Source organism: Brachyistius frenatus, unplaced genomic scaffold (assembly GCF_029030835.1).
Source record: "Brachyistius frenatus isolate BFR_SWC_R1_liver_20210118 unplaced genomic scaffold, ASM2903083v1 Contig_115, whole genome shotgun sequence".
Classification (NCBI taxonomy): domain Eukaryota; kingdom Metazoa; phylum Chordata; class Actinopteri; family Embiotocidae; genus Brachyistius; species Brachyistius frenatus.
Window position 1 is genome coordinate 66,225 of NW_027210714.1, and position 27,223 is coordinate 93,447.

At 42.5% G+C, this 27,223-nt stretch overlaps 1 protein-coding gene across 1 annotated transcript in view; it reads right to left on the reverse strand.

The window, feature by feature from the left end:
- Positions 1-389: 389 nt before the first annotated feature.
- LOC138629405 (carbohydrate sulfotransferase 15-like) overlaps positions 390-27,223 on the reverse strand; it is a 35,416-nt gene continuing 8,582 nt past the window's right edge. Inside the window, exons 2-8 of the mRNA XM_069713070.1 lie at positions 15,134-15,740; positions 13,188-13,527; positions 9,279-9,422; positions 5,081-5,237; positions 4,023-4,179; positions 2,704-2,851; positions 390-914 (exon numbers count right to left, since the gene is read on the reverse strand). Of these exons, the coding sequence (XP_069569171.1) occupies positions 715-914; positions 2,704-2,851; positions 4,023-4,179; positions 5,081-5,237; positions 9,279-9,422; positions 13,188-13,527; positions 15,134-15,574 (1,587 nt within the window). The 5' untranslated portion in view covers positions 15,575-15,740 and the 3' untranslated portion in view covers positions 390-714. The remainder of the gene's footprint in view (positions 915-2,703; positions 2,852-4,022; positions 4,180-5,080; positions 5,238-9,278; positions 9,423-13,187; positions 13,528-15,133; positions 15,741-27,223) is intronic.

The following is a 27,223-nucleotide window of genomic DNA, read 5'->3' on the forward strand; positions in this document are numbered from 1 at the left end:
CCACAAACAAATCCAAACACAGCACATTATTGTCTTGAGGTGTGTTATTGCGTCCATTTTTAGCCTCTTGGACCTCAGCAAGTAGTATTGGACGAGGACGATTTCAAGATTGCAGTTACTTGTATATTACAGCAGATGGTGCTGTTGCTTCATTAATCCGCAGTGCTCTGATTAGAGCTATTGCCATCGAGCTGGGTTTCGCTATTTAACACCGAAGACTTCAAGGCCCAAACAAAGTCTTTCATCTGTTTGAACATATTCCAGCTGTATTTGGATGAAAAGTACAAAAACCTTTAGGTCTCATTGTTTTAGTTGTGTGCGGTGGACTATCTTTTGAATTAATCAAACCAAACATAAAAGGACAACACCAGACTGTTTTATTATTATTATTTTTTTAATTCACTATTTAACTTTGTACATCTGGTCACAAGAAAAAAAAAAAAAATCAAAAACAATCAAGACCTGCCAGCTTCTCTCGTATTCACTCACTCTCACAAACACTCACACAAAACCACCACACTTGCTTGTGCTAATTTCTATCTTTGATTCATCTCTGCTTTTATAACTTAAAAAATAATTTAAATTAAAAAAAATGATTAAAAAAAAAACAACAACATTGATTTTCATGGGCACTTGAGAGAGATGAAACCAAACAAAGGGGCTGGCTGACGCATCAGTGGTTTTTCTTACTGAAGTAATCGGGACGTGGGCTGTTCAGAGTTTGGAGTTATTCTCCCAGAGGAAGGAGTCATTCCGCAGCACTTTTGCCAATTTCTCATTGAACGGCATGTAGAAGTCCCGCAGGATCTCTTTAGTGATGGGCAGCATTGGTCCCAGGTTTTTGTCAGCCGGCCTCCTGGTGTTGGATGCTGGACTTCTTGTTATTTCCGACTCTATTTCTTTTGTCAGCGGCCCTGTGAAAACAAACACATGTTTCACATCCCCGCTTTCTGGACTACTTTAGACTTTGCTGCAGCTCTAAACAAATGGAACAAAAATACTCTTGGAGGACTCTGAAACTGAATAGTGTTTGGGACGTAACAGCACCTTGGATGCTCTTTGAGGAGCTCCGTCTGCAATTCCACTGCGGAATAAACTAGCGAGAAAGAAGCAAGTGGGGGGGGGCTTCTATACCACAGGGCAGAACTGTGATACACTGCTAAATTAACCTTTCAAAATGTACATATTTACCAGCCACTGACGCAAATTGTTTCAATTCGCCAGCCACTCAATAGTAAAAAAATGTTTTGTGTCTAAAGTCTACTAATCAATTTCATATTTTACCAGCTGGTGGTTGGTGCTAATTTCCCACCCGTCTGTTGTTTACCTCAGGTTGGCATCTTTGATGCCGAAGGTAAAAGGAGAATCAGGTGGGCTGTACATGACTCGAGCACTCCAAAAACAAACACAAATTTGCTAGCTCAATACATGCACTGCTTTTTTTTTTAGTCGCACTGCAGAACAAAAGCAGAAATCGCTCCCTCGACTTCTATTTAGCGTTCGCGGCAGGGCTCCGCGATCGAGCGTATTCAAATCCCGATCTCGGTCAATGCCTTTGTACGATCTCTTTTACAAAATGACACTATTTGTCCTATTCCCCCCCCCCCCTCCTCAACAAATTACAATGCAGCGTTAACCCTTGCGATGTGGAGCGGCAGGAACCGTCGGTAAGGAAAGTAAATCCAGCGATCCCGGGCGAAAAACAAGTTCAGGGTTGTATTGATCAAAATAAGACAGGAGACAAAAGTTGATTGTTTTTATGTTCAGTGTCCGATTTGTGAAAATATTGCGTTTGAGTTGAAAACGAAAGCCTTCCCTCTCTGTTGCCCGAAGCGGATGTTTCTGCGTCGGGCCTGCGAGCGCCTCGCAGCGCTGCGTACAGAGACTAAACTACCAGGCGTTGTAATGATTTGGCAAAGTAGGAGGATTATCGTTTAGAGGCAGTCTAATCTTCTGCGTCAGGCTCATCGATGATGATGAATGATCACCGTCGAGTTATGTGTCAAGATCGCTTCTGCATCAGGTAAACGAGGCCGGCGACATTTGTATTGAAAAAGAATCGGGGAAAGAGAATCGTGATCTCAATTCTAAGTCGGAAAATGATGATTCTCATTTTGTCCAGAATCGAGAAGCTCTCGTTTGTGGCTGAGACGCAGCGCCGTTCGCAAATCAAAGCATTCAATTGCCGCGCTACAACACCGCACAAATGAAAGACGAAAAGACGTAGATACATTTTTCCGGTTGCGAGTACAACTGAGAGGCTGTGGACCAAGTCTTTTCTTCTGCTTTGTTTGAGGTTTTTTTATTTTTTTATTTTTTATTTTTATCATTTTTTTATTTCTCAAACTTGTCAATCTTCCTGTGTGAAACTGTTTGGGATTAAACATGAAGCCTTAAAAAAAAAAAAAAAAAAAAATGCAAATTTGTCTCCACCAGTATTCAGTACAGGCTTGTACAAAATTGTAATCACATCGTCGTCTTGGCATTTTAATGTGACAATGACTGACTGATATCGGATTTGTTCAATCAGCATGTCCGAGGATGGCGACCTCCTGCTGCTGCTGCTGCTTGTGGTCCCAGCCATTGTAACTCGACGTATCCCTATTCGTATTTAGTGAGCTCGTTTTGCATTGCGCTGCTCCCGAGTCCCGAGAGGGAATGATCACATGTGGGGTCACATTTTGCGATGTGCCGCTCACTCACCCAGGTTAAGGAAACCAAAGACTCGGTGCATCGTGTATTTCCTGTTCGAGGCGTGGTCTTCCAACCTCAGGACCAGAATCTGCTCCCTGCCGAAGACGGTCAGCCAGTCCATCAGGTACACGATGTAAAGGCCGACTTGCAATCTGACCTGAGGGCACAAAACGGGACAACCGAGGTGAGATGTAACCGAGTTTCGTCCTGGAAACTCAGCGGACGGATGCGTGCATACGCCTCTTGAAGGAGACGAACACGCGTCGGGAGGCAACGGCTGTGGGAGGGAGTCTGAACTGCTTTAACTCTCTTTGATCTTCCCCGTCAATTCGACTGGGTGATGCCAGACACCGTGTGGGCATGTGAACATGTGCTGGTATTATGTGGTGTTTTATTATGTGGAGTGGCTGAGGGATATAAGAAAGACGGAGTTACCTCGAGAATCGAGAAACCAGGCACTCATTTTATACCACGCCCCCCCCCTCCCTTCCCCCTCCCCCGACATGATTTTGCAATTTAGTTTCACTTCACAATGAGGTGAAGCCACTTATATCGATACCTCAGTTCCTTCTCTTTTTTTAAAAAAATTTTTATATAGCGATGAATTGAAATATTTTTAGATTTCTCGTAAAACAAACGATTTAATCAGCCTGTATTCTGGGAGCAAGTTGCAGCCCGACAAATAGATTTAGCCCGCTGATCTTTTGTGAGATTTCAACCAGAGCATTTCCAGATAGCCTAATTGATGTTGAAATGGATTTTTAGATACCTGTGTTACAGTTCATTGTAGAACAGTAAGTGTACATAAAAAAAAATATATATATATACCTCACACCCTTTTTAGTCCAACTGAGAAGCCATTTGAATGATTCCAAGCGGAGGCCAGTGAACATGTCTTTGTCAAATTAATTTGGTACAACAGTTTCGGCCAATCGTCTTCTCGTTCTGGTGTTTGTTTTCACTCCCTGGACCCTAGTCTGAGCTGCAAAACTTTTATCAAGGAGCCACAGGCGTGAAAGGCTGCTGCGTGGACAGCTGCAATGCTTTTCACATGGGCAAATAACTCTTGAGAAAAAAAAACTGGCGGTGGGCCCTAACACCCTAACAGCCCTGCGCCGACCGACACTAAGTCTGCGAGTAAAGAAGGTCGTTCGCAGCGTTGTGGAACTAGATTTTGTACACAGAGGCTTGAGGTGTTGAAGTGCTCAACAGCATTGCCGGTCCCTTCCCTTCGCTAAATGCCGGTTTTCGGCAGGGGTGGGTGGGGGGGGGGGGGGGGGGGGGGGGGGGCCGTGAGACAGAAAGGCGGGGAGGGAGGGAACACTCACCGGCATGGCATTGTTGACAGTAGTGTTGTACACACAGGAGCGCATCGTGTACTCCGTAAGGCACCCCTCGAATAACTGCAGTGACTCCGACACCTTCTCGTGGAAATCCTCTGCAGACTTGTTGGCGATGCCAAAGTAAAGGTAGTCAGAGTAGAGCCTGCAAGACAACGGAGATGCCCAGTGACCAAATTTGAACGCGCAAGAGTATAAACCTTTTTTTTTTTTTTTTAAATATTATTCTGTCTTCATGCACTAAAAAGCAGCAGTTTATGCAGTCACGCTGTTAAAGAAAAATTGGTTATAAAAAGATTGATTTTTTTTTTGTGGATTTTTTTATCCTGTTTCAAACTGATTTTAGGTAATCATAACAAAATGAGCCTTATATATATATATTCATCTCATATCGTAGTGAATTTTCGTTCAGTTGACTTCTAATGTTTGCCCTGAAGATTGAGTAAATGTGTCTGCCGCCTGATGTATGAAAAGGAATGCTGGAGACACCGAGCCACATCATCGGCGCACTGCAATTTAGTTTGAGATCTAAGACAGTGTCCGTACCGAGGAAATGCAGAGGCTGTAAACAAGTCTCGCATAATAAAAATGGCGCAGTTGATCTAATTGAGCGTGAAATTCATTTCCCCAAGAATTGTGTTTGGGGAAAGGTCGCACGGGCCGCGATTTGACAGACGAAGGCAATTACGGAGGGCATGTTCAGACTTTTTCCGCCGTTAAAAAAAAAAAAAAAAAAAAAAAAAAAAATCAATGTTATCAAGCATAAAATCCCAGTTCGAACAGAAGCCCTCGCGGGCCTTCGGCAGCGAGCTGTCCGCCCGCTTTGATAGAGGCATCATAACGAAGCTTGTGTGACAGCCAGCCTAAGTAAACGCCCGTCACGTCTCTTGTGACAACAGGTGTTTTGTTTGTTATAAACCTGGAACACATCTGTCAACGTGTCAACAGTTACGATAGGGGCGCCAAGCCGCATCCTGCTATTACTGCCATTTCGGTCGAGGCTGCGCGACCGGGTGGCAGAGAGACGGAAGGGTGTCTTCTCCCACCTTTCCACCGGGTCCCTGAGCATGACGATGAAGTGGGCGTCGGGCTGCAGGGCGTGAATGAAGTCCTGGATGAGGAAGGGAGGCTCTCCCTCTGTGGTGTTGTCATAGAAATACACCCAGGCGTTGTTATCCCACATGGTGGAGGCACTGGCTTCTCCTGCATGAACATACAGCCACATTTAATTCAAACACAAAAACATGCACGCGGACCATCACGCGCGGGGGGGATGTACGCAGTCAGTCACGCCGGGACGAAACAAATGTGTTCACTGTTTGGCGTCGTTGAACATTTTTTGTTTGTTTTTTGTTGTTGTTGATTTAAGATATTTTCGAGGCAGCAGAGGGGTTTAAACTACTGGTCCTTTCACCGTCTTATCCAACCAACAGAAAATTTAATTAGCTTCTCTTTTGAGGATCCATTAATTGCTTAATCCTTTGCCAAGCAGAAATGCCAAATATGTCATGGTTCCAGCCATCTCAAAAGTGAGGATTTGCAGCTCTTCCCTGTTTTATGTCTTTGTAATTGGGTTTTGAGCTGGAGGTCAAACAAAACCAACTGAATACGTGATCTTTGACTCTTGCGACAGACATTTCTGCAGTGCATGGCCGGTCAAAGTAGTGAAAAAGAGCGATTTCAATATTGAAGATAGGTTAGGTTAGGTTAGGTTAGGTAGTTACTTTATTAATCCCCGAGGGGAAATTTTTTTAAAAGATAGTTAGATGCAGAGGTCAAACTAATTTACTACTACAATTAATGTCCTTGTGCACTTATGAGCTATGTTTGAAAAAAAGTCCTTTCATTTTAGTTTACAGTAAACAAGATTTTCTTGTGACATTGACAGTACACATGAATGAATGATTGGCTGACTGACCTCCAAACCCTGTCAAAGTAAAAAAAAAACAAATATTTACTGCTGTTTGTACACTAAAGTTGTTCTTCAGATCCAATTTTCATTTAGAGTTTTGAATTATTAATTTTTTTTTTAGCTCTAGTCATTAAAAAAACACCCAAAAAAACCCAGCTAATTTTCCTGCAGTTTTGTCTGTTTAGGAAACGATAAATATGCAGAAGCCTTCATATAATTGCCTCTAAATTATGGTCAGAACTCACAGACGCAGCATGTTCCCACCCCACATGTAACATGCCAATAAAATTAGAGATGCTGAAACAAGTGCACAAACAGGCACACAAAAAAAAAAAAGCAAGAACAGGTACATCTGCAGCTGTGAGAAACAAAGAGCGGAGCGACTTGCAGTCCGCCCGGCGACAGTACTGCTGCTCGTAGCGAGTCGGAGGACGTCGTTTCTCAAACAACTTGAGACGAGAAACTTTATCAGTTCCCGCGCTGAGAAATGATATCCAGGATTCATTAGGCTGTCCGTGCCTTCATTACCCTCTTATCTGTGAAGTGAAGCCGTGATGTATTTGGAGAGAACACAACACGGGCCTTTATCTACCTCACTTCCTTCGGAAGAAAGAGATGACAACCAGGACCTATTTTCTTGCGATGACAGCGGTGCGAGTGGAACGCCATCGCTGCTAATGCCGTTACGCTTAAAATGATACACACTGTGATCAAGTCTATTTAAAGGTCTCCGTGTCCATTAAAAGGGCTCATTTCGCTCCGCGGGGAGAGGTCTGCAATAGGACAAACAAATGGAGGAGCCAGACCGGCGTGCCTCTGGTGTTTCACAGTGGCTTGGTCTTGGCCGGCGGTTGAAGAGAATCAGAAGCCCGTGATCCTGGCCGAAGGCCTGCACCTTGCTGGGCTCTCCCAGGGCATGGTGTGAATACTGAGAGGGGCTTTGGCACACTCCCCCCCCCTCACAAGGATTATTTATTTAAAGAGGGAAACAAAACAGGGCAGCATGCTAAGCTGCTCTCAATGCTCCAACTCAGTCCAGTGTGAAAAGCCCATTGTTGAAAACTTAAATCAGTTTTTCTTTGCAGCTGAGCAGTTTCTTTGAGATCGTGTTTGGACGGCGGGAAGAGACAGAAGCAGATAGAAGCAGAGAGGCTGGAAACAGGATATGCAGATAGAGGAAGGAGGTTTGTGAGACTTCTCCACCCCGCTGCGGATATTATTGCTGTCCTGACACAAAAAAACAATGATTCCTTTATATCGCACTTCAGTGAAGTGGCTAAGTGAAGCAGAAGGAAGTCCGGTAGTATTAAGCTGTTAGAGCCTCTCTTTAGGGCTGAGCCACTATCTCTCTTAAAAATGACCTTCCCTCCCTCGAGGAAGCGACAGTGGCCGCTACGGAGCGGCCGTGCGCCTCAGCCTCGCTACCTGCTGCTTTAATTGTAGCGTCGTAATATTGAAGACGGGATTACGAGTGAAGTTCCCGGCAAGTGTCGGGTCACCCCGAGCCAAAACGCCATCGACTGCAGCCTGACGAGGGCGCCGGGTACTGTCGGGCACAGATCGCAGCGCAGATACATGACCTGAGTAACTAATATGATTCTGCAGAGGAAAAAAAAAAAAAAGGGGGGGGGGAGGGGGTTTACCATCGAAAGCTGTTGCCTGACACGACTTGATGCTCTGACAAAACAGGAAGGCAGAGATTAAAGAGCAGGAAATATTTGCGCAACTAAAACTGCCTGGAGATCTGATTAGCAGGATGTCAGACAGCGTTTTACACGGCTATCATTTGTATCTCGTTCTCTTAGCTTCCCACTAACGTGTAATTCTCAAGATAATCATTCTGCAGTAGATTGGTTGTGTTTTACTGGGTCAGACAAACGCTGATAAGCAACTTCCTGTCATAATATGCCACCCCAAGGTGTGCTGAGTTGGAAATTATGCTTTACTTGTGCTTGCACAGCGCAAAAAGTAGAATATAATATTCAGTGTCTGTGTTACAGTTAAGTTTAGGCCTGGAGTTGATATTAGATAGAAAGTTTGGTTTTGTTGCTTTTGGATTAAAGAATGTGTTTACCGTTAGCCCCCCCCCCCCCCCCCCCCCCCCCCCCCCCCCCCCCCCCCATATATATATATATATATATATATATATATATATATATATATATATATATATATATATATATATATATATATATATATATATATATATATATATATATATATATATATATATATATATATATATATATATATATATATATATATATATATATATATATATATATATATATATATATATATATATAAAGGGGCCGGATGAAGGTTAGTTTTAAACTGCATTTATAGTTTAAAGAAGACGTTAACAGGAGAGCTGTCACAAACGAGGCATGGCTTTATCGTTGTTCAGCGTTCAGTTTTACCGTTCATATCGTCACGGCAACACCAGGTACATCTATTTGTTAGGGATGTGCCATATTGTTTCGTTCCTATAATACTGTTATGAATTTTATTCGTCATGTTAAAAATGATATCATGAAAATGATAAAGATCAGATGTACAACAAACTACACCAATATCATTACCAAGTATTTGAAGGAAAGCTGTTGCATTAATGCTGATTTTGTAGCAATTGTTTGTTTTTGTAAATTAGTAATAAAATATCTTTCAGTATTTTGTCATATGGTCAATAATATAGTTAAAGCGAGTATTGTGATATTATTCTGGGGCCGTATCGTGTGTGTGTGTGTGTGTGTGTGTGTGTGTGTGTGTGTGTGTGTGTGTGTGTGTGTGTGTGTGTGTGTGTGTGTGTGTGTGTGTGTGTGTACTCAGGATGATTGTGCTTTCATTATAATCCCCATACTCTGTTTTCATTCTTCATTTGCTCTCTCTTTACTAAACAAAACACTTGCAGTTGACATCCGAGCCTTTTTTTAAAAAAAAATTTTCATATATTTCCTGTCGTCTTCATTGCATCAGAAAGTTGCAGCTGCTGCAATCATCTCGGTAGCCCGAGTATGCAGTTGCGTTTTGTAACTTAGTTCAGTGCAGCAGTCCTTCACATCCTCTTCGTGTCAATCCCTCAAACAAATAGTTGAACTTTTTTGACCAAAAAGTACGTTTGTGGTAAAGAATGGATGATTTCTATGTCAGCAAAATATTTCACAAATAGATCCCGATCCAGTGGGTTTTGAATTATGCGCTTTATATATTGAGTATTGGTTATCATATGGCTCATATGGTTATCAAATGTGCTTGTTATAAGATGATAGTTCACATTTTGGGGGGGGGGACACACACGATACTGTAGTCAGACTGACTGTCATTTGACTTACCGATGATGATGTCAGGGTGACTCGGGGATCCACTGGCATTTGCTGTGAGGTTGCCCTGAATTTGGTAAGCAGCCTGATCGAACAAGTCCAGGTAGTCTTCCACTGGGTATCGATCATGGAAGCCCTCACTGAGACGAATGATGCCTGGCAGGGAAAGAAGACAAGTCAAGGTGAACACACCTCATAGGAGACACATATATGTTTTGGTAGGTTTCTGTTTGTTGGCGAGTTATCACATCTCATCTTATCACATGAGCCTGGGGGGAAAAAAGCGCTCGAGTGGACATGGCTTTGGGTGGGAATCCACAGCCAGAGGTGGGTGTGTATTCATCAGGCATGTTTTTGTTAAAGCCTGCTAGCACTCCTCTCCGTGGGTTTCTGTGATCACATTGAAGGAAGTCATTAGAGCTTCTTTGTGTGTTGTCCTGACTGCAGGGTGACCTAAAAACAAATCCAAGTTCAGATCCAATCCAAACTCGTCAGGGAACAACCGTCCCTGTTCGGATTTTTGTCTTTCCAATTAAGGGCCGATGTCAAGTTAATGCTTTAAATGCTGCACTGGCAAAGGCGTTTTCCATCTGAGCTGCTGTGGTGCTCGGCACAATTAGAATTTACTAGGCAATTGTAGAGATACGGTGTAAGACTGAGGAATATCCATGCATGAGGATAATGAGGTAACTCGGGTGTCTGTTACTCTCAGTGATGCTTTGATGGTGCCCGAGTAAAACACCTTTCTCTAGTTGGCAGGAAAACATGATTAGAAAACTCTAGTAAAGCCTCCAAACACTCAGCCTGCATCGTAATTCATCCAGAACGGTCACGCTTGTGTTAGGTGTGGTGGCTCTGGTGTGTCCTACTTTTTGTTGTATTTTTTTATTTTAGCATTTTGATGTGAATTAAGCGTAGAGCAATTTTCAAATAGGGCGTCTCTCTCGATGGCAACTGTACACAGAAGAGACATCTGCTTAAGATTCAAACTGCTCCTCTAAGAAAGTTATGTGGCGCGGATCGCATCAAATCACCTTTTCACTGCATCGGCTGAGCGGCACCTCGAGGGGAATGAAATAAATAAATACAAAACAAGACCATTTGAATTCAGAGTGTTCTCAAAGGATGTGTTAAGAGAAAAGCGCTGATTACCAGCACATAGCCTGAAGTACAGGACTAGAAGGGATGGAAAGAAGGAAAGTGACAGCGAAGATGAAAGCACGGAGGAGCAGGAGGAGGAGGGGGTAGGGGGGGGGGGTAGGGGACAATAACTGAGAGGGACCTATGTCCTTGGGATACAGCTGCATTTGCTGCTACGCAACATCACAAGCTGCAGAAAACATACGCGGGAGGCAGATAAATTAAGGCAAACAACTCGTCCACGCCCCACAATGTCATGAGCTTCAAATAATTTTCAACTGCAACTAAATGCAACACATTTAAAATAAGTATTGCACGCAGATTGATCAATCCACCAATTAGGTTTTGTGAGTCTAAGAGGGATTAGGGGCATAGTCAGCAACTGGATGAACTTCAAAGGGAGAGCTCTGGCTGTGACAGTTAAGCTTCTCTTGATATCTGTGGTGAAAATTTTGGTGATTTATTTTTATTTTTATTTGCCCAACATGGTGCGTTGCACAATAATTATGCCAAAACCCCAAATTAAATTATTAAAAATCATTAAGTCATCTTTATACAGTTAGTTCCAGGCAAAACAAAATACGTGTATCAGTCATTGCTGAGCAGCTTGTATCCACTGTGAGAAATCACCATGATAATTGAGTCCTCACACTGCACTGATGTGATAGTGCAGCTGCTGTTCTTAAAGGAGAATTATGAGATTATGTGCGCACTGTATATACACAACTCGGTGTAAAGCCATTATCTAATCTGCCTTTGATTTCGTAATCAGAGATGATTTTCCATCAGTCGAGAGGCAGATCAATGGCCTGCAGTTTAACTGCTCATCATTTTTCTTTAAAATGTTTCTTCTCAATGACTCACAATAGTGACACGCACACACACTAACTCACACTACTGATGCCTCTCTCTTGAGCTGTTGAAGTTTCTCCATTATTCATGAATCTTAATGACTGTTTCGGTTATAAAGGGAAACAAGAAACACAGGTATCGCGCGTGATGATTTGCCTTTTTTTGGGGGGGGCGGAAAAAACACGAGACGGAATTAGAATGTTTGCCTACTTCAAACTTTTACCGCTCGCTTTATTATCAGCTAGATTTAATTCAAGAAAAAAAATAAAATCTATCAAACCAAAGGAGCAGGCCAACGTTACACCTGCAAGTGAAGTGAGTGTTGGATTTGTACAGTACAGAGGGGTTTCAGTTCTCGCTCCCAGATTTTCGCGTGGCTCTTAATCCCATCTGTGATGGTGTGGTACTTCTTTTAACATGACAGATGCTCACGGAGAAAGAAAAACCACGATGGCAACTACACTTTTAGATGACAGAGCTGCCGTTCGACCAGATGTCTGCTGTGAGGCGGCTCTTACTTTCGCGCCGCGCAGTTTGAGGGTTTCGTCTCTTTGTTTGAGTAAATGACTTGTTTGAGTTACCACCTGTTCAAACTCCTTGAATGCCAACCGTGAAAGCCGGCCCTGTGGCAGCAGTAGGTTGTGTGTGTGTCTAAGAAATCCGAACTGAAACAAGCCAGTGATTAACAGATAGTACTCAAGTCTTCACCATCTTTAATTGGCAGATATTTCCAACAACAAGAGTTTGTCAAATAGGAAACGGCTCCATCATAAAAAAAAAAATCAAATCATTTTCTGTGTGATTAGATAAATGTATGATCGCTCCTACTCTTTTCAAGGAGAGTACAAAAATATTCAGTGTGCAAAAGGGGGACCAGGTAGAAAGCTGTAAAACTAAGCAGCAGCGAGAAGCCGAGGGAAGCCGACTTCATGCTGTCGCAAGAAACGAGTGCAACATGAACGTTTGCTAAACGAGAGCAGGAAACGGTGCGCCCACATGTGTGGGCTCAAAGTGTGTGAGGAGGCTTCAAACACAATTTTTCACATGTTACTTTCAAGTGGTTTCTACCGCGGAGACAAATCTATGTCACAGATGACGGTGAACTAAGGCAGTCTCGATTCTTCGGCGTAGAGTTTCAGTCGAGCTGTTAATGAGCATCGTTACCACATGAGCCCTGCCGTCTACGCGCTAAGATGGGGAAGCGGCGCCGGTAAGGGGCTAATGATGGTGGAAATCCACACAGGAGGAGGAAAAAAAAAAAAAAAAAAAAAAAAGAAGATTAACATTCAGAATGCTGAATGGAGAAGGCGATAAAGATTGTAAGTACACCATCAGAGCTGTAAATTTGGGGCTAACAGCTCTCAGGTAGAAAATAAACAACTTAACTTTATTCTCATGCACGGCACAAAACGGGTCTTGAATATTCATTTCTCAGTTAATTGCATTGGAATTGCACTGGGAGACTGAACAGCGTGCATCAGAAATACATAATAAATGTCGCATTCAGGGCTCGCGTCGAGCTGAGTTTTTACATAAAGATTACAGTTTTTGGTTTATTCGATGTAGAAAATCCCAGTTTGATGTAGTGTGAAGTTGTCAGTCAATCCCTAGAGGACGTTGTCCCAAATCTTCTCCTGAAATGTGTAGAAATGATGGAAATTTAATTACCAGAATCCACACATCCTAACAATATGACAGTACAAGTTTGGGAGATACATTTAATGCTGCTCATGAAACAGACAGGCCTGCCTTTAAGTCCTCTTCAAACTTCTGGCACTGTGCTCTTCTGAGGCCCCCCTGAGGTATAGCGCTGCCACAATGATATGTTGTAGAGAGTCACATTTCACACTCACAATGCTCTCAGGCTCTCATTATTGTGAACCAGCCTGGAGGCCTCTGCCACAGGAAATTATAGTATTCTTTACTCACCAAACCTCTTGCGGGTCCACCAGTGTGGCTCTTTGAAAGTGGTGAACTTGACGTCCGGGTGCAGCCTCAGTCTGTCATACAGGTCCGTTGTGCCACACTTTGGTTGGCCAATGATGTAGAAATACGGAAGGCACCGCATGCGGTAGAGTTTCCTGTCGTGGTGAAACAACTGTTCCTGGAAAGTGTTCCTCAAGTGCTGAAAAACCGTCCGGAAGCGCCGCGAGTAGCGTCCGTACAAGTTTGTCCTGTATGGGTCCGAAGTGATATTCCCCGTGTATTCCTCGTACCAGCAGGGGTTCTTGACACCGGGCAGGAATTTGCGGGGGATGACAGAAAACATCTGTAAAGGCAAAGAAAGCGGGCTGGGTCAAGGCTCCTGAGTCGACCTGCGTCCAAAGATATTTCAGTAAACCTCCAGTAAACTGAAGATTATCATTGCTAAAGCTGCACGACGGAAGATAAACACATTCCCGTCACGTGACACATTCAAGCGGGGAGGTTTGTTAAAACAAATGAAAAACTTCATGGTATTCGCGCTGCTGTTTTGACACAAACACAGTGACAAGTTTGTGCGGGAGAACGCAGTCTCTAGAGGGGCAGGCTTGCCGTTAATTGGCTGCCGAGACGCATTGAAAGAAGCGAGTGCACGTATGCGCACATACGTTTTCTCTGTTTGAGATTGTTGACATCCACATCAGATGAACAATGTGTTATTGTCACAATGTTTTACACGGACAATAAAGTAACAAGGCAACAAATCTTTTTCATAATTCAATTCCTTTTATTCAGTGACTGACTGAAGGTCACACTCCAACAAACATCAGCAGAGACTTGGTGTCTTTTAAATCTGCGACTCTATCTGGTCTTCATTTTCTTCTTGTTTCTGGAGGCTTTTTGTCCTTAGCGTGGTCTCAAGCAGTTGATTTGATCATCAAACTCGGCTCATTGTCCTAACTACCCTAAATAGGACTTCCATGTCCTTCAGTGTTCTCCCAGTATGGATGTACAAACTTCTAAAACGTTAACCTTTATCTATCCTTATGCTTTGTGACAGCCGTGTACATGAGCATACATGCGGTGTGCCCTGTGGGAGTAAAACTGACACATCCTCTGGTGTGGAAGTAAAGTACACACTTCTGATGGTTTTTTTTTTTTTTACTCCCCTTTCAAAGAGTTTTTAACATCTTTTTTGTTGTTGTTGTTGTTCAAACACAACAAAGGACGACGTTATTACGACCCGCTCGCTGCCTCCTGTGAGGCACACAGCTACTTTAAGGACAATTAATGCCGGATCCATCCCCAGACGCGGTATTGATTGTCCTGCAGCCGCACTCTCCCATTCATTAGCTTGTTCAATAAGAAATTAGTTATGTCGCAAATAGCCCAGGCACAGGCCATTATCATTCGGATTATTTTTTAATTAATTGAACCAGTCTTTGAGGTGAGACGGACACTGAGAGAGCCGCAGGACCAATGTGTTTGAAGACTGCGGAATGACTTTGAGCTTCAAATCCCCTAAGAACAAAATAGGTATGCAATTATTTGGTACGACATGAAGTGTTATACAAGGTTTTCAGAGCAGGTTTATCTCTTTATAAATTAAATTAGACACCGCGACCAGTGGGAGACTGCACCAGTGTCGCTGTATTGAACCCTGTGTCGTCAGCATGTAGGCTTGAATACTGATAGGAATCACCTTTTCACTAAAGATTTAATTATGCTTCAAGACACATCTGTGATTCTCAATTAGAAGAGTGATCAATGTCATGCTGGGCCACATTTGTTATGATTAAAATTGGAAGATAACATTAATAAAACTCTGAAGTATTCATTATGCAATCAATTTGATAACAAAATCACACTTTTGATCCAATTTGCTCCCTTAAGATTTATTTGAGTTCATTAAATCCGAACACACGGACATACAGTACGGTTTGGGTACTCACATGTGGCTCACTCTTAAGCAGCGCTTTAAGCTCCGGAAGCTGTCGACGGCTGCGAAACTCCACCTTGGATGTGATGGACTTGACCACCAGTTTGATGTGTGCGTAGTCCTTGACTGAGGAGAGGTTGAAGGCAAAAGGTCCCGGGCTGACCAGGCTGCTGAAGTGGTAGGGGGAAGGGGTGAGGAGGAGGCCCTTCTTGTCCCCGGTCAAAATGTACGAGGCCATGATGAGGAACATGACGGCCAGGCCGAACAGGAAGCTGTAGAGACGGATCTTGCGGAAGCAGCCCAGGGTGCTGGAGCGCCTTGGTGCCTCCCGTTTCACCTCCAGGACCGCAAACAGGTTCACAGGCGTATCGTCCACCTGCAGGAGCAGCGGCCTCTTGCGGTAGTCGTCCACCGTGGAGCCCAGCAGGGTGTATTTGTAGTCCATTTGCGTCATGGTTGTCCAGAGCCTGGGAGTCCCAGGGGTCACAGATCAGACACAGGGAGGTGTTGTGGAGCAGGAGACATCCAGACGGGACATTTCGAGATGGGGGAATGGCCAGTAGTTTAGATCCATGATGGTTTGCGGAGAACAGCCAACCTCATCCGCTGACACCGGCCCACTGAAAGGAAAAAGACAGTAGATTCAGAGAGCTGACCAGATATTCATACCGTCTCACCGCTTTCATGCTGCAACTTCTGATGCAGTTATTCTCAGAAATACGTCTTTGTTACCACCGACACCTTCTACTTAAACCTCTGCGCAGATGGAGTTGTACACTTCCTTGTTTTAATCAGACAGCACAGCGACGCCCTCCCCAACCTCACAGTCCATCCTCCCATCCTCCCCGTGCATCGGAGTCACAATATGGAGGGGGCAATAAGGACGAGGGATGCATTCACCCTAGAAACTACGAGGTTGCGTGTCAGACTCTCCTGGCGGGGGACGCGAATGTTAGAGATAGCCGGCCTGGACCGGAGGAGGAACTATATTATCAGAAAATAGTATTCCTCCGTGTGAAGTCTCATGGATCAACAGTCATCCACAGATAAAAAAAAAAAAAAAAAGGAGGGCCAGTGTCTAAACGGTGAAAGAATTGGGGATCTTTAATGATAATTCTCCTGCAGCAGCAAATGTCTGGTTTCATCCTTGAGGCTTTCTTTGTGTCTGGAGCCGACGTGATTGGATGTGAATACAATACAGCACGATGACAAAGAGCCAACAGAGCCGAGGGTCTAGGACACATTTCAAAGGATGAGCAGGATGTTTCTGGAATATGGCTGCAATGTTTCACACCTTCACACCGAAAACTGCCTGGATACAGCCATGCGCTGATGTATGGTCTACCTGCAACCCGCTCCTGCTTGCATGCATCATAAGATAAGGGCACTATGGAAGTGAGTCATCGCTCCGCCTCACAGCTGCTGATACCATCTGACCAACCCCCCCCCAAACCACCACCATCTCCCCCCCCTCACCACCACACACACACACACCTTTTGCACAACTCTGTATTCGTGAAGCTTGCGGCTGATGAGAAGACGCCTGTCTCATCGCCCAAGCAAAGTCATTTACCCCCAGCTGGGCCATCAGCTTCACCCCACAGCAACAGTCTGTCTAGCAGACAGGTGTAGCAATAACAAGCTGCGCTCTGAAAAGACTGATTTCCAGCTCTCAAGAAGTTTGTCTGACCGCAACTTCAGCTAAGAGAGGGCAGGAAAATAGAAAAAGTTGAGGCCACAGTCGGACATCTATGTTTTTCGCTTTTAGCCGGAAGATGAAACTATAATTTCGAGCGGGATCATTTTTATCACTTTCGGAGTAATGGATTTTAAATTATGGTCGCTACTTCAATTAACGTTTGCCCCACACGTGGCAGATGGCGTATAGTTGCTTGTCTGATGAAAAAATGTCACCTGAACATGTCGCGTTCATGTTCTAGTTGGTAATGGTGTGCGCTCCAATTTAACAAACTCAAACTGCAAAGGAGTGAAAGCTTTGGAAAGACTAAGAGGTTTGCTTACAGCAGGAATGTAATTACTGCAGGTCAGATGTTCCATCACAGAGATGGACACTACGAGCTAATCAAAGCGGTAAATGTAGAGTCAGATGACATTTTCCAGATCATATTTAACGAGCCCAATATTTGCTAGCGATGAGCTTGCGCGCTCATCTGTAATCGTCATGCCTTTAGCACTTATTGAATTGTCTGCGTCCTTCATCAAGGCTGCAGTCAATTGTGTGCTCCTGCCAGAGGCCATTTAAGATGGAGTGTAGGAAGAAAGGGTCACGGGGGTTAAATGTATACAGAGAGAGGAGGGAGACGAAGGGAGGACGGAAAGGGGAAAAAGGGGGCTTTGCCATTGACGAGCGAATGTCACTCTCCAGGGAAGTCGCATATAAATCAATCAGTCAGTTAACTGTAGCAGCGGGCTGCCGGCAGCTTGACAGATCTGCTCAACTCATAAAGCAAATACGTTGCCCCCTGTCCATCAAACATGATGAAAGAGCTTAACTTGAACGGAAATATGTCTAGAGGGCAGTGGACAAAGAGGACAGAAGGTTGCATCATCCGCCTTTTTTGGCTGACAACCCTTCACGTCCATAATAATGAACATCTTCAGCAGTGAATGGTGTTTACCACTTTAATTTCTGGCCCTCCAACATGCTTAAGTGCCGTCTGAACACTTCCTGTAAGAGGGTACGCGTTTCTATAAGGGGTTTATTGTAAGTGAGTAAGGTTAAAGCTTTATTGATTTGTAATAAATGTTTTATTAATGCTTTCTAGAGCTCCATTAAGCATTTATAAAAGCAAACATTTGGGTTGCCAGGTTGTGGAAAATCACTGTGGCTGCTAGCATAATGTGCTTTGCCTTTAAATATTACTTATAGCTTGTTTGTTTTACTGTTCGAGTGCGACCGGTATCCATCCGCACCTGGGATCTGAAAAAGAAATCTGCTTTGATATTTTGGACATTATTTGTTTTAACATTAATCATTGAAGTAATTTTAACCAAGATATGCCCAAGTGAGATGAAGGCCCGGCCAATTTATCATATTGTCGATATGATTATATATCAAGCACATCTTACCGATTAATAATCAGAACTTCTGATGAACCCTTAATAGTGATGATAGCTTGACTGATACTGGTTCGGATACTTTCCAGGCAAATACGATATTGATATTTGGGAGTTTAAAATTCTGACACCAATTTATCAGCTGATGGTTGCATCTTGTTCAGATTCAATAAACACATAACATAAGCAACCCTTTTTTTTTTTTTTTTTTACTAAAATATATACATAGTGGCTCATTAAACTGCGTGAAAATCAACTTGTAAGTATTTTCTGGTGGTCAAACTCTGTAATAGAGATTATTAGGTTGACATATATGCTGACAATGATGTGTCTGAAATGAGCTGACACTGGCCAAACCTCAGCCCAGCCAATTACCTGGTTTAGCTTGATCAATCTGTCAGTGGCTTAAACTCATTTATAATTGGAAACTGGCGATTTTATGCAGACAGTGAGTTTCTAATAAGCCATCAAGTTTAGTTAAAGAGCTCGCTAAATGACAAACAAGACAAACCACTTATGCAAGAGGAGGATATACAACAGCCAAGGGGATTTTATTTATCTTAGACCTGTTATCACTGGCTTATTACTGATCAATACATCCTTAATAAATGTTTTGTTTTTGTTTTTTTTAGATACAAACAATAAACTGTTAATAAATTATGCTCTATTGGAAACTTTTACTGCACAGGAAAATATTGCTCTCTTAAGGAGTCTGCAAGTCAAAAAAAGTGTCATCTGACTGGAATGATCAAACGAATTAACCACACGGATAACTTAAATTCATTATGACCAACTTCAAATACACAGGCATCAGTGGTAATGGCCTGCATGCTGTGCTGATGGCTCCCACCCCATGTGGTACAAATGGAATTGGCCACGGCCTTAATAACTAATCAGAGGGAGACCTCTTCATACTGTCGACCCTGTCATTCAGGGACACATCAGGGAAACAGGCAATCAGGCAGATTTGTTTAAAGTCTGCTGTCTGCTTCGCTCCAAGCTGCCCAGCCCCGCTCTGGAAGCACCAACCAACCCCCACACACTAACAGCCAATTGCCGTTCTCTTTTGTAACATTTTTTCTTTTCCGCGTATCTATTCTTTCCTTTATGTTTATTGCCGTCAATACAAGATGTTTGTGTGAAAAGCTGCAATGTAAACGGTGTGTTGTATGAAAGCACCAATCTAAATGTATTGTTGGTAATCACTTTCAAACTACCTGCTGCTACATTTTGACTTCACTTGCAATTTGCAGATGTTGTTATGTTTTTCCCCACACTGCCCATGAGTTGCTGTCATGTCCATTGTAAGTTTTCTCTGCATGCCAAAAACACTCCACAACCCTTAAATCATTCCTGAAACCATAACGGTGAATTATCATTATACCTGGCCGTGCAGCGGAGAGCACGCTTGTCCTACTTCCTCAGCTATGCTATTTCAAATGGAGGAATTTAATTGCATAGCCTAGCCTGCTGACGGGGCCCCTGAAATGCCCTTTTTGTTTTGATTCAAAGCAAAGCACTAGCTCTCTCCCTCTCTCTCTCAGGCTACAGAGAACTCATTGCTCCCTATCGCAGATAAATATCTTGGCTCTCCTCTCAGACCTCCCTGTGCTGTTGCTGTCTTCATCTTTGACTGCTTAAGAAGATTAAATGGTCTCTTTTCAATTGGGCATGACACTAACCCATTTTAAGAGGAAATCAAACATTTCCTGGTTGTTGTTTTGCTTTGAAAAACTGCAAGAGACTCTTGACAACGCTCCGCAAGACAATTTTCCTGAGTATATGTCCTCCGAGCACCAAAAGAAGGAGGTCTTTTAAATTGTAAGACTGTCTTTTATTATTCAGTGCTGTTTACACTGCATGATAGCTTAAACTTCACTTATCTGCAGGAGCAACAGGCAGATCAGAGCTTGCACTGGAGGCTGGGATGCTGGCGAGTCGATAAGCTTGAGCGAGCCAGATCCATAACACAAAGAGCCGATGAAATATTGTGAAATCCTCAGACAGATTAATCACTGAATACCCAATTTATACTCGAGTTAAATCATAAACCTGGATGATGGAAGAGGAAATGAAGATGTCATCGGACAAAGAGAGTAAACATTATTTTTAGAGGCATAGAAAGCAAAATACAAACAATAAGGATTGCGGTACGTAATATTGACTGAAAAAGAAGGAAAGACAATTAAAGAAAAAAGTTATCTTACTCATTGTGCATGTGTGTAAAGTACAAGTCTTCCAGTCCATACGGCCATATCGATTATATCGGTTTATTACAGGAGTGTTTCTTACATTAGCGCCCCCGGTTAGGCACCAAAACCACTTGGTTAGGGTCAGCGACAAATTATTGTTTAAAACGATTTCAAACATGTAGCTTTCCTTTAGACTCTGTGGTGTCTGTGTTAGAAGTTAAAAAAATAACAACAACAACAACAACAGATTAACACAAGTGGAATGTACACAGCATAAAAAAACAATCTATTGCAAGCTTTCCTCTGCAATCACTGAGCACAGGGAGCTCAGTACTTTTGATTTGTTCAAGGTGTAGAGGAATATAAAATATGAGAATGAAATGATGGTGTGGATTAAAAGCCTTTCAATAGAGAGACTTGGGAGACCTTGACAATAGAACTGGACATTCTGGCCACAGAGTCCTTGTGAGCGCCGACCCACAAGGGCTCTCCATGTGCTCTCAGACAGATTTCAACTAACTGCTGTCATGCTGAAGAAATAGTTTGTCATTCAGGGACAATCTTGTCCACAAACCATTATCAAAGCCATTTCCCCTTTAGGACCACTTACAGATCCTCCAAAGCAAATAAGTGACAAATGAACAACAGAACAGACAGCTAATGACTCACTTCAGACTGTAAGCAGAATGACTGTGCTGCTTGCAGACTCAGGCAGTTTCCCGTAATGGCTTTTTCTACAGAAACTGCCGATGAACTGACTGTAAAAGACAATAGAAACCATCTTTTCATCCTCACTGCCGCGACCTCTTTAGTATTTGCGAGAGTCGGGAAGTTGATTTTGGTTTAAGTCCACCAAAAACACAGGAAGCACTGTCAGGGCAAGAATGTGACAGAAAGCAGTCAGAAGGAAGAACAAAGGGGACGTGCTTGCTGTGTCAGCTGGAAAAAAAAAAGGTTTTCCACCAGGCCACTCACAATAATTAAAGTTCAGCATGAGGCCACTGCGAGGGTGGTACAGCCGTGAAACGCAGTCTGACATGTGGCACTGGAGCAACCCCTTCATTGGCTGAAGAGGGCTGATGATGAATAGCTGCTGATGATACTGACACCGCCGCCTCCAGTATCAAGGCTATTTTATTTTGCCAGGAGGATTTTAAAGAGCTCCCTGGTACTATTACGTATATTTAGATATAGTTTCCGTCAAATTTAGCATAATTATTATTTTTAGAGCTGATTCGTTTTAACAGACTTGAAGTTGTAAATTTACCAGGATTTCAGTCCTGGTTGATTTGGAGACACACGTGGTAACAGCGAATGCACTTTAATGAGACAGTAAATGCTTCTTGAGCAGCAACTTTGTTTGAAATACAACAAGGAATCAGCCGTAAGTATCATTTTACAGTGCAACTAAATAATCTCACATTGTTATCAGCCAAAAATAGACTATTTTTATAGAAGGGGAGCGTTGAGCTGCTTCTGGGACAGTACTGATCCAGTCATGAATAAAGTACAAAACTGATTTTTTTTTTTTTTTTTTTTTTATATATGTATTTTTGATGAACAATCGTAGTCAGCACTACCTGCTCTGAAAACTAATTACATTGCCTGTATCTGCTTAACAGTGAAACCCACTTTCTGTTCCACAAGGTTTTTTGGATGAAGCAGCGGCAGTAGGATACAGTTTGGCACGGTTTGCATTACCAGTAACATAATACGTCTTCGACACGGTTCAAAGACAGTGAACATTAAACAGTGAGGCTGTAATCAATGGGATAAAACTGTGCTGGATTACATGCATGCATCATTTCCTATGAATCCCTTGAGCGAGCGATGGCAATCTGGATCCAGTGTGAGAAAGAAAGATCATACATGGTGTCAAAAAGGAGAAGTAGAAGCTATAAAAAAAAATGGTGAGGAGTTGCAAACCCGTCCAAGAGTACCTTGAAACATACAAGAAATGGTTCAACTCTGGTGTGTTTGCAGTGTAAATATGACTTTTACCACCATATTTTTGTATTATTGATCTTTATTAAAAAAATTAAATAAAAAAAAAATCCCATTTAAATAATCCAAATAAATGTTCTTAACAATGTAATAAATGAACACTATAAGCTTTAACCATGGAGTAGTCATTTGAATAAATGAAATCAATTGGGAAAAAGCATCAGTGGTGAGTGTAAATGAAGCGAGAACCAAAGCAAACTACTGAAGCATGAAATTAATCCTTACGATAGTTTGGGAGGAGAAGAGAAACATCTGGAAATACGATTGCATTAGGCTACATGTCTATGATGTACCATAAAGACCCCTGATGATAAAGCGAGCAGGAGCCTTCTGGCCTGTCAAATATATCACTTCCTTCAGCAGACCCCCACCCCACAACCTGCAATCCCCCCCCCCCGCCCCCCACCCCCTCCCAGGTTCTGCGGCCCAGTTCAATCATGTAAATTACAACCATGTAACAGGAAAGAGGAGATCAGTATTCCCCGTGGCTTAGAGTGGGATTCACTCGTCATGTTACCCCAAGGGAGAAGTCATCCATCACACTCATCCAGATCACACACACTGTTGACCAAAAGATCAGAATCTAATCCCCTTCCCCTCCCCAACCCATGCGCCCACCCCCTGGAGAGCAGGGGACCTGACCACGACCCAGCTGATGAGCCGACGGGTCAAATTATCAACACAGCCCGGAGGCACTGTCACTGCAGAGGAAGTTGGTGAGGAAACGTGACTTCCGCCCCGCATTCATAACGGCCGCTCAGCCGGAGTCCCAGTTCAGCACTTTCCTCCGCCTTATCTTTTATTCATTATTTTAATTTCGCTGGCAGTCTCCCACAGCCGCGGCTCCTTCTGAGGTGGATAAGTGCTTATGATGGTGTCATTAAAAAGAGCAGAAAACAATGGCTGACATTTAAATCATTGATTGTGGTAACGGATATGTTGTGAAGAGCACGCGGCGTTCTGTGCTCTACCACAGAACCACATGCTGCACAACGAGGATAGATTAGGACTAAAGACGACAAGAGGGAAGGTGAAGGGTTATGTGTCTTATCTCGGATGGGAGTCTACTTTACATCATGTTATGAATAAAGGATGCTAATATTATTTGAAGAGCTGCATCTTTAACACAATAAACAATCAGGGATTTCTTGTGTGAATGAGATGGGGCTTCAAGTTTGAGGGGCATATGCAAAACAGTGCTGCGTTCGCACAGTAGTTTCCAATGAATAATTTATCAGGAAGAACTTGGATGTGATGTGTCTGTAACTTATTATTTAACTTTAGAAAATTTATACCCATATGAGTTCAGATAATCCTGGAGATATCCTTGTGTGTATTTTGGTATTTCCCCCGCGATATCTAATACATAACTGATTTTTTTTTTTTTCTGGTTACAGCTTTCTAACTGTTCTTTCAGTTCACTTAAATTCAGTCTTCCCATGTTATCTTTTCTGTCGGTCAGACGTTGTTGTCGCCTGCCCTCGATTCATTTTCTCTGTGTGTGAAATATTAATAGGCTTTGCTGAAATATTTTGAGATGTTGTTAGAAATAAAAGAGACACAGCACCAGAAGACGGACTGACAAAGGAAACTTAGTGTAAGTAAATAAAAAAAAGTTAAAAAAAAAAAAAAAAAAGCAAACTGGATGAGAATCATGAAATACCGCTTTGATTAATCGATGTTCAGCGCTGTGTAGGAGGGACGAGATGTTTTGGGGATTTGCAAAAGACATGCCAACTGGTTTTTAATCACCTTAAGGTCTATCGCTGTTGTTGTTAAATTGCCAGTATTGTGGGAGGAAAATGCAGCTTGTAACATTTATATCAAGCAATTTAGTAACATATCTGCTTTTCTAGAGCGTGGATAAAAAGAAAAAGGCAGACTGCCCACAAATGGGAAACTGTCAAGCGTACATGATTTTTTTTTTTTACTGATGTAATCGTGGAAATTAGAGAGACACGCACATCAGACAACTTTGTAAACAACTGCAACATGATAGAAGTTGTCCCTTTACCTAATCTGACCTCTTCCTTCAGATGACCATCCTTTCATTTGTTCAACACTCCACCAACACCTGGTCCTGCTCTCCTCCTCTCTCTCTTTTATGAGACCTGACAGCCAGGCTCTCTACATGTGGACCAAAGTTCAATCTACTGTTAATCCTCCTTTTTGACAAGAAACAGACAGACCGGAGGAAAAAGCAGCTGGTAATTAAGTCAATGGGAATGTTTACGGTTTCCAAAGGAATGCCTCTGAACCCACAGAGCAGCATAAATGACTCTGATCCAAATCGGCTCGCAATTTGGGGGGAAAAACCAGATATTGAGGTTAGAAAGAAGAGAAAATAACACTTGGATAAAAAAGAGGCCAAATGTTGTGGGTAGCACTTTCAAGACTATATTTAGATGTAAAACAATGCTGCAGTTGTACAGTATTTTTCCACCCTTGTTTTGTTGCACATTGACGCTCTTGCATTTTAATTGTAAAATGTGACTTCACATTCAGTGGGACAATCATGAGCAAACAAATTCAATACGTAGATCAAAGTGCTCGCAATGTCTGTTCCCTACAGTGGATATACAAGTTTGCATTGATCCTGAGGAAAACTAGACCGAATCATTTTTTTGGAGACTATGTGGGCGACAAATTACTGTTGGGCTAAAATCTTGCACACAAAAAAAAAAAAAAAAAAATCATAGTTTTCAGGCTGTTGGTTCCAAACTTATTGGCTTGTGAGGAGAGCTGAAGTTTTCTCCTCTATCAGTTGAGAGGAGGACAATGTCAGCCTGTCCCCCTCCTTGTTTTTTCTCGTAGCATCACCAGCAGGTTGGCCGTTGCGGTTTTGAGTAGTCTGGAGTGTCTGGGCAACTATAGATTGCCATGAAATCTGTTCCAGATATTCATGGTCTCCCCAGGATAATCTATAATACCACCAGATAATCTCTGAATTTCTTCTCTAGCCATTAACATCATCATTTTTAAAAGGCGACTCCGCGTTTCCCAGATTCTCTACCACGAAGGTGGAGAGTGAAAAGTTAGTATGACCCATCGAGCCACGGTAGTCACATTGATTGAAATAAATCTGAATTATCGTTATTTACAGGCAAAATCAACTACGTTTTATTCTAACAGACCTCGCTAAAACAGTAAAAAAAAAAAAAATTGCAACATTTATTCTCCTTTACTTATATCTGCTACACTTAGGCAACATTGTCATTGTGAGTGTGTTAGCAGATGAGAGATTAATTGATTCCTTAAAAAAAAAAAATAAAGCCGATCAACTATGTACGAAAACGATCTTTAGATGCGGCCTTCCCTCTGACCATCTAAAGTGACGCTACATGCACTTTCAATTCCTGTGTCGACAAGCTGTGACATTTGATTATTTTTTTTAAAGTTTTCTTCGCTCATTAACTGATGAGTTTATCTATTGTTTTTGAGAACATTTTGAAAATGTGTTTTGATGAACACAAATGAAGAAATAAAATCCATAAAATGTGCAGTTATATGTTAACCCTCACTATGTATATACTCAACGCTTAAATTGTAACTTCATTATTTTGAGTTTTTGGATTACAACAACAACAAAAAATGATCACAGTTTGAAGTTTGTACTGGTTGCGTGATAAATTTGTAATATGTAAAGATGTTGTTAGTCTCGATTCATCACGACAGAATAAAAAGGAAACTAGGGATGTGTTGTGTTACTTGTAAATAATTGTTGCCAGTAGACACAGGACCTGATAGTTTCCCAACAGACAGATGAAGATAGTGATAGCCCCCTGAACTCAGATAAGATGTAGTCATTGACGACCGGACATCCAAGTAAGAAAGCTAACAGGAACTAATTCGTTAAATCAAACACGGCTTGATGGGAACTTCCTCAGCAGCTGAGCTCTTCATCCGCTTTCTCCTCGGCGTCCATCACGTAAACATGTTTACTTATCAGACTATGACTAAAGCTGGAGAGAAACTTGAGCACCTCCCAACAAAACAAACCACGATCTTTGTTAAATCCTGCAGTTGTGAGGATTTCAGGCGTAACATAATCAGTGAAATTCAGCTTCTCTCTGCAGATTTTCCTGACGCCCAGCAAGGCACCATCTCCACTCAGTGGACTGGAAATCAGCCAATTTTTTTTTTAAGACTACTCTTTTTTTCTGTCTGTGATGTGTGATGATGAGGAGAGGCACCACAGGCTGTGATGTTTTTCAGAACGGCTTCCTGTTTAGTCCTTAATTCCTTGATTTCTTAGGGTTCTCCAGGAGACGTATAGTAATCCTGTGCAGTAGCGTTTTACACCTAGTTAATAGTCCGAGTTTCATCTCCAACGGTGCTGAGCCTCCTGCCAGATAGGGATATGCGCATGGATTGAGTGTTAGCCTATGACTGCCAAGAAAATGTGTGAATTAGCAAAACGTAGGCTATTAACGAGTCGGTTGGCTTACTGCTCCCTCGCTTGGGAGAGGGTCTGATCCAAACAGTTTTAGGGAGGCTACTTGGGGGGCATCACAGCGGATCCATAATATTAACATAGCCTGTGGATTTTCAACTTCTAAGATGCTGTTCTTTATCTCCTCCCTGCTACATTATACATATGACTCCGCAATAATGAAGGCTTGGACAAATTCTCCCGGCTTAACAGAAAGGCAGGCAGGTTAATTCTCCCAATTAAGGGTGAGCATTAAGAGGTCTCCTTTTAATACAGAGGAATAACTCCATTGCATTTACATTTTTCAAGGTTGCCAATATGTTCCACCTCCAGCAGAAGGATTACTTGCGCTGTAATTTAAGTGTCAGGTAAATCACAATGATACATCTGTCCTGTT